The sequence below is a fragment of the Tigriopus californicus genome, chromosome 9 (assembly GCF_007210705.1).
Source record: "Tigriopus californicus strain San Diego chromosome 9, Tcal_SD_v2.1, whole genome shotgun sequence".
Lineage (NCBI taxonomy): Eukaryota > Metazoa > Arthropoda > Copepoda > Harpacticoida > Harpacticidae > Tigriopus > Tigriopus californicus.
In genome coordinates this window covers 691,904-699,835 of record NC_081448.1, presented here as the reverse complement: position 1 = coordinate 699,835, position 7,932 = coordinate 691,904, and the positions used below count along the sequence as shown (strand labels likewise).

The following is a 7,932-nucleotide window of genomic DNA, read 5'->3' as shown; positions in this document are numbered from 1 at the left end:
ATTCCAAAAGAAAGCTGGCTTGAAAAAGACGAACTTTCAAAAGGTCACAGTTGGCGGATCCAGATGTCAGTCCATGGAAGTGGGAACAAGTCAAGTTTCGTTCAATCAGAAGACGCCATTCCATGATAACCCATCTCGGCCAATTATGGCATGGGCGATGGACTTAATCGCGCAAGGTCAACAATGATCAGGTTGGAACAGTCCAAAGGTCAACTTTGAACATCTGAAAGACCTTCCACTACAGGATATTGGAGGTGGTCCAGACATCCTTATTGGGCAAGACTTAGTCAAGAAGCCATTGGAAACAAGGAATGGGGGTCCAGGTGAGCCCTACGCCGTGAAAACCATTCTGGGATGGGTCGCCAGAGGACCCTGCGGAAATACACAACCAGAGCAAGGAAATTTTAATTTCTTTTGGACCAATGTGAACCAATGAACTGACACGGTGAAAAGATTTTTTGATGGAGAATCGATCGTTTGGCACAGAATCTCCTGAGAAAGGTCAAACTAAAGAGAATGAAGAAAGAACCCTCCAACAAATTAAAGACAAGATTGTGGATCAGAAGAATGGAGAGGGCTATGTTGCATCGTTGCCATGGAAGAAGGATGCTCCAACATTAACCAACAATTTACGGGAAGCAGAGAAGCGACTCCAATCTACCTTGCAAAAGTGTGAGCGAGATCCAAAGTACTCCCACGATTATCAGGTGGCTATGGACAAATACTTGAGCCAAGGCTACAGCGAAGTGATTTACGAATATGATGCAAAGGACGCGCCCGTGCCCGGAGATCCACGGCTGAATGAAGCTCAACACTTCCTCCCTCATCATCGGGTCTATAAGAATGAGACAAAAGAAAAACTCCAAATTGTCTTTGACAGTTCTGCCAAAAGCAATGGAGTGAGTCTCAATGCTTGCTTGCAGGCGGGTCCGTAGCTTCAAAACGAACTCCCGCACGTGCTCACTTGGTTTAGGGAAGAAGAGATCGGATACATAGTAGATATAAGCGAGATGTTTTAAGGATAAGATTGGCGGAAAATGATGCAATGAAGCATAGATGCCTCTGGAAGGGAAAAGAGAAGGATATAGCCGTGTTTCAGATGAATTCATTGACCTTTGGCGATGGACCTTCTTCACCTTGCATTGCCATAACTGCTCTTCAGAAGACGGCCGAAGAACACGGAAGTAATCAGATCAATGTCATCGAGACAATTATGAATGGCTTCTACATGGACAATCTCGAAGACTCAATGCCAACCATAGAAGAAGCCAATCGCAAGTCCATAGCAATCAAGGAGACGTTGACCAAGGGCAATTTTGAACTCACGGTGTGGATTTCCAACAAGGATCAGTTTGAATTGATGGAGAAAAGGCCGGACTCAGCTAACAAAGTGTTGGGGTTAGTCTGGAAACCTGAACAAGATGTGTTGGTGATCAACGTTCCCGTTGTCTCAATATATAATGGACCCACTCTCACCAAGCGCAAACTCCTTGCTATACTGGCCGGTATCTATTCCCCCTTGGGACTAGCCGCCCCATTTGTGGCTAAGGGGTAAATACGTTTAGCGAGACTATACCTACTTGGCTTGGGTTGGGACGTCGATCTTCAAATTCGGTTGGAGGCAGAGACTTCCGAGACGGCGATTCAACCACTAAAAGAAGATATTATGTGGTGGAAAGATTGGATCTTTGCCATCCCGCGTCTGGGCTAGATCGAGTTTCCACTCGTTTTTTAACAAGAATCAAAAGGTAGTGGTTTGGAGAGAGCTCCACACCTTCGGAGATGCCGCATTCTTTAAGCCGTTTGTGTCCCATCGAATTGGAGAAATTCAAACACTGACGCAACCAGACGAGTGGCGCCATCTACCGGGGAACATATCGGATGAAGCGACCAGATTGGAGCTGAAAGTAGAAGAGCTAATGAGTGAACGTTGCATACGAGGCCCGTATTCTGATGAAGCCGGAGAGGAGCTGGCCACCAGACCTAGCTCCCAGCATGATCAGAGAAGAACTTCGGCCGAAGTGGGAATTCATCGTTTATCCCACGTCAAAAGTCTCTTGCACCTCGATCTGGTTTGACTTGGCTCGATTTTCCAGTTGGTGGAGAGCTAAGCGTGTGCGGTGTTGGATTCAACGGTATGTGAATAATTTGAGGTTTGAAGTCCTACGAAGAAAAGAAGAAAATGTAAAAGACCAACCACGTCAGAGTGGACCGATTACGAAAGAAGAAATGAGTCGAGCTGAACGCAACATCTTAGTTGAGTCGCAAGCTTGGACTTATCAAGAAGAAAAGCGAGCCCTAGCCCACAATAAGTTGACTAAGAGTTCTTCATTATCTCAGTTCTCACCGTTTATCGATCCGGACGGGATTTTGAGAGTTGGAGGACGGGTTGGATTGGCAAGGTTGCAAGGTTGATGAAGCATCCCGCCATCATCAGTCCGAAGAGTGCATTAGCTAGATTAATCGTCCAAAGCAAGCATTGTCAGAATCTGAACCGCCTAACCGAATACACTTTGAGTCAAGTGCGTCAACAATATTGGATTCCAAAGGGACGAGAGTTGGTCAAGAAAGCGGATGTCGTCGCGGCCATTGACGCAAAGGATGGCGGATTTGCCTAAGGAGAGGCTGATCAAGTGGCGATCTCAAGAGAGGAATCTTTGTGTGGGGGATGTCGTCTTGGTTGTGGACAATAATCTGCCACGGGGGGAGTGGCGTTGGGGTTACATCTCGGAGGTGTACCCGGGAATGGGCGGCTTGGTCAGGAAAGCCAAAGTGCGCAGCCCCAAGGGCGCGTTTCTTCGCCCTGTAGTTAAGCTCGTCCTCCTGGAGAGAGCCAAGGAGTCGATCGACGGTGGTGAAGTCCCCTGGTAAACCACTGAATCGTCGGACCCCAAGCCCTATACGAGAGCTCTCTCATATCTGTGATGTATCCTTATGATACATCATTGGACTTGTTCGACCTTTTGCAAACCTGCTGAACTCATTGGAGCCCACATGGGTAAAGCATATTCAAGATGTGGCTGAACAATCGTCTTGTACAAAGTTAGCATTTATGGATTTGACATCCGATATATCCAACCGCATGTTTGAAACATTTTACGAACATTCAACTGGATATGCTCGTTGAACTTTCCATTACTTTGGAGGTCTACACCTAAATCATTCATGTACGAGACCTATTCAACATTTTTACCTCCATTATCTGCAAGTGAACGGTTCCATGACGTCGACCCAAGGGCCATTGAGCGCAATTTCATTTCGTTCAAGGCCAAATTACTCTCAGACACCCAAGAGTATGTAGATTTGGTCTAGGACCTCTACCAGACCACCAGAACTTTGACCACTCGAACCACAAACTAATTTTGTATCAGCCACGATCTTCTAGAAATAATGGACTTATTTATTCAACAAGATCTTGGGGTTGGATGAAGTGCTTATTTTGAATAAGGTGAACAATGAAGGTGATCAGAAGTCAGAAGTCCGTGCTTCAAAATAAGAAGAGATACTAAGTCTAGTACTATGTTGCTGAAGTGGAGCAATGAAGATGATGAAAAGGAGAGGCCCTAAAATGGCGTCCTGAGGAACACCAGACTTGACATTATGTGTATAAATAAGGGATCCCTCGGCCTTAACTCATCCCTTCTTACTACAAATGAAACGGTTTAAAGAATTAGGAACCTTACCTTGGAAATGGCATTATAATTACATTAGCATAATAGATCTCCATAATATGTCGCTATCACATTGTTCTCTCGCAATTTGCTATTAACAAGTTGAGCTAAAGCTCTTGAAAAGAGAGTATGTTGCCATGTTTAGTGATTAACTTTGTCTAGTAAACAGTGGCTTGTTTCATGAAAGAAGCAGTTAGGTCATGTGTTAATTTTCACTCCAACTCTGATGATACATATTAGGGATGAAATCGTCTGAGGACTCGGATTTAGAAAGGAATTAGAAAATAGCAAAAATGCTTGTAACAGTGTAAATAAAATGCTTCTATCCACAACTCAGCTAAATTGCTTGTAATTAAGGAAAAACTTAGTTGTATCCTTGAAATATATAGTCATGGTGTTTGTAATGACAGTAACATTTCTTATACAATGCATCAATTCAAAAAGTGTTTTGAAACATTTTTAGTTTTTCTGTTGGTTTGCTTCACAAAATGGAGCCATCTGTCAAACCTCGTGCGTCTCTGCATTCAGGGCCCCATGTCTGGGCAGATTTGTTGATTTTTTTTTTCGCCTCAAATGTGATGGTTCAGGTGAATCTTATCACCTGGATTTCAAGTCAACAAGAATAACAGCTTTTGTCTTGGTATAATTTTCAAGCACGTTTCAAGCCTGATTCCAAAACAAGTTGACTTTTTACACCCAGGCCAATACCATTGTTTCAGGGAACAACCATGCATGCTTCCCGGAGACCTTCCGCAAAATTGTACCAATATAATGGCAAACCACAGCTCTTGTTTATGTCACCTGGAAAACACCCTTGGTTCATTGACCCAGACACACTTGAGTGGAAGGAAACACCCATACATCTTCATGAATCTGATTGCCCTTGGCCATATATCAATTACATTGAGGGTGACGCCTTGCTGGTTAAGTTCGAAAGTTCAAGGCAAATGTGTTTGTTTGATGGAGGAAAATGGCACTCATCGAAATCCGGGCATAGAAATCCCCAACAACTTATGTATGCCAATACTGTCATACCTCGTAGTATATTTTGTTCGTAATAAAAAAATGCAGACCGGGATATTTGCACTGTTTACCATTTCCATATCCAACATTTATTAATGATTTATATTTACTCCGTGGTCCAGAGAACCGTGGAAAATCGGCCCCTTTGACATACTTTGTCATCGAACTAAAAAAGTATCAGCCAAATTATTTCCAATTTTGAGATGTGTATTAATGTGAAGCTAATACCTTCATTTCTTAAAATGGACTTCATTGGCCGCCAACATGGTTCCTATTCGTGGCCGGCAGGCCAAAAATTTGCATTCTCCTGGCGCATTTTTGAGTCACCCTAGACTTGTGTGAGAGGACGGAGTCATGTTGACACACATACGAGTATGTCACACAAATTTAAGTTGGCTAAGGGCTATCTCCCCAGCCCTTAACAACTGATATATGCTAATCCTGTTACTCCTCGAAGTCAATTTTGTTCCCAATATAGTAAATGCAGACAGGATATTACGGGTGTGTTTTTGTGGATATACTGAGTGGGGTCACTCAAACTAGCATCCGATTTTACGTGACCAGTTCTCTTCTTTTTGCAACTAATGAGACGTTGCAAAGAAACAGCCATCTAGCAAGGATAATTTGAGGAAGACAAGAGCTAAAGATTGGCAACAGATGAGCCGATAAATTCAACGTATTTGCCGCAAGCAGGTAAGAACAGAAGGATATTTTTTAGCTTGTTTGAGTTCATTGAGTACAAGCAATATATGGAAGAACAAAACTTAAAGAAAGCCTTCCATCTGTTAACGAGTGATACTTCTCTGAAGCACTGAAACATTTTGGGGCCGTCATTTGATCACACAAAGTTTGTCCTCAAGACTCTTGTTATTACAGATTTGTCACAACTTTATGTCATTTCATGTATTTTTGGTTTAAAGATGATTTCATTATTTGATTGTTTGGTCTACTCATCTCCTGTACTTGTAAATGTAGTTGATTTTTCTTTTTGTATTAAACCAGTTTGGTTGCGAATTCTCATTACAAAATGAGGCTTCAAAGCCTTCTATTGTTATATTTAATTCCATTATTTTGCTTGTTCCTGTATTGGAGTTTGTGTATGCTGGTTGAGGCTAGCTAGGTTGGTCAGTCAATAGTAGGTCATCGTGGTCGACCCATTGGCGGGGCATTCCAGGTCAAGTGTACACACTTTCCCGACACTTAAATCTCAGAATCTCTCGACGATTCATACATACAATGACTACATCAAAGTAAGCTGACTTGAAAAATTTCGGTCCCATTGATGAATATGGACTATTCTCGGGCCACGGGCATTTTTGGCCGAACTGCTTGACCACCAATGTTTGAACAGCCATAATTCAGGTGTAGCTATCCAATTAAAATGAATTTGGTTACTGAATACTTCTGAAAGCATGGCCTTTTGAGTGAATGCTGATAAATAGGTGCCCAATTGGAAATTTGACGAGTATTTAACCTTATTTAACCTTTGGAAAACCGCAATCCCAATTTTCGCAATTTTTTGAGCATACATGGCCCTATGTATAATCTTTTTTGAACTTTAAAAATAAAACTGGAATCTCAATGGGTTTAGTTAGATATGGATTGGACAAGGGTAAACTGACATATTTGACGCCGCCAAATGCACCCCAATAGACCAGTACGAAAAATTAAGAGACTATTGAACGGAACCTCCCGACCAGAAATTGAAAAAATCTTAGTCACGCTATCCAAAACACGCAGGTTCACTCGCCATAGGCACTCAAATTCTCGCCCCCCCCTTTTTTCTATGGTTCAAATTTTCAGTTGTCCAACCCGAGGTTAAGCTAAACGGGTGAGAAAACATGGACAAAAAAAGAAATTTGACTTGCGTGAATAAAAGTTACGAGTGAGAGGAATTCGTGTAAAGATCCAAAATATATTTGGTGTCAGTGGCTGCCAGAAACATCTAAGCACTCCTTGACAGTGAGTGAAAGGTGTTGTAACCACTACTCAGCGAGAAAGAGCCAACTATTTCACGGCCCTTTAATTCCAATGTCAATAATCTTAAATGATAAACAGTTCAACAAGTGTGCTAATTCGTGGCAATGCAGCTTATTATGTATAACTGAAATCGCTATTTTGCACTTTTTTGCCATTCCCTATTGATTATACTTACAACGGGTCTTGAATGGGTTGACCACGAAAATTTATTTGGTGGCCATCGGCTTATGAAATAATTTTGGGTATGCGCTAAGTCTTCCGCGAATCCAAATAATATGACATGTGTTTCATTCAGCCACGATAGTTTAAGACAACTAAAAGTGGTTGGAAGGTCAGGACCATCGACGGCTTGAACAGAGCTTCCATCATAATGGTAAGATTTGGTAGTTCGGGTTGTACTGCCATGACGGATCTAGTCGCCCTGATAATAGTATTCGGAGTTTGATACACCGCCCAATATCCACTTCGTGATGTCATTCACTTTAAAGGCGAACGCTCCCTTGCGGGTGTTATGGGGAAATAAGGCAACCTCAGTCCAAGAATGCTGACCAGGTTTTACAAAATAGCAAGCACCGATAGATGGGTCTGAAATCGAGAGAGTGTTTTTCATGGACTATAATTATCGTCTTTAGTAACCTTCAAGTCCCGGTTTTAATTATCAAAAGCTTAACCATTTTGCCATTAATCAATTTGTAGTTTGAGTGAGCCATGTGCATCGGGAATATGGACAGAGACATCAAGGTTTTAAAAACAACTCCGGTTATTGCCAAAACATTGCTTCCTTCTTCAAAATGAGCCTGCTCATTAGTCGTTGAAATATGTGTTAATTTTTTTGATGAATTAAGAACTGGGTCAACCGTTAAAAGACTCCGAAAAAGGTTCAGTTTCAGGGGAAAACTATTTTATCAATATCTTATGAAAAAAGGAATGATATTTAAAATCGGGCTCAATAATGAAGGAAAAAATGTTAATCACATCGTGCTCTATAATATACAGTTGGTAGGAATGGTCAGAACTCTGATGGTCTGTTAGAGGTCCTAGACCAAATCTACTCCTGGGTTGCTGCGAGTAACATAGCACTGAATGGAATGAAATTCCGCCCAATGACCTTTGGGTCGACGCCATTAGGCGCTCCACTATTAGATGATGAAGGTAAGGACATTGAGCAGGTCTCATCCATGAAGGATTTAGGTGTAGTCCTCCAAGATAATGGAAAGTTCGATGAGCATATCCAGTTGAAAGTTGGTAAGGCTTTTCA

The 7,932-nt window shown here is 42.0% G+C and overlaps 1 protein-coding gene across 1 annotated transcript in view; it reads left to right on the top strand.

The window, feature by feature from the left end:
- The window catches only part of LOC131887182 (uncharacterized), a 27,525-nt gene extending 22,782 nt beyond the window's left edge, over nt 1-4,743 (top strand). Inside the window, exon 6 of the mRNA XM_059235718.1 lies at nt 4,391-4,743. Within this exon, the coding sequence (XP_059091701.1) occupies nt 4,391-4,729 (339 nt within the window). The 3' untranslated portion in view covers nt 4,730-4,743. The remainder of the gene's footprint in view (nt 1-4,390) is intronic.
- The last annotated feature ends 3,189 nt before the right edge of the window (nt 4,744-7,932 follow it).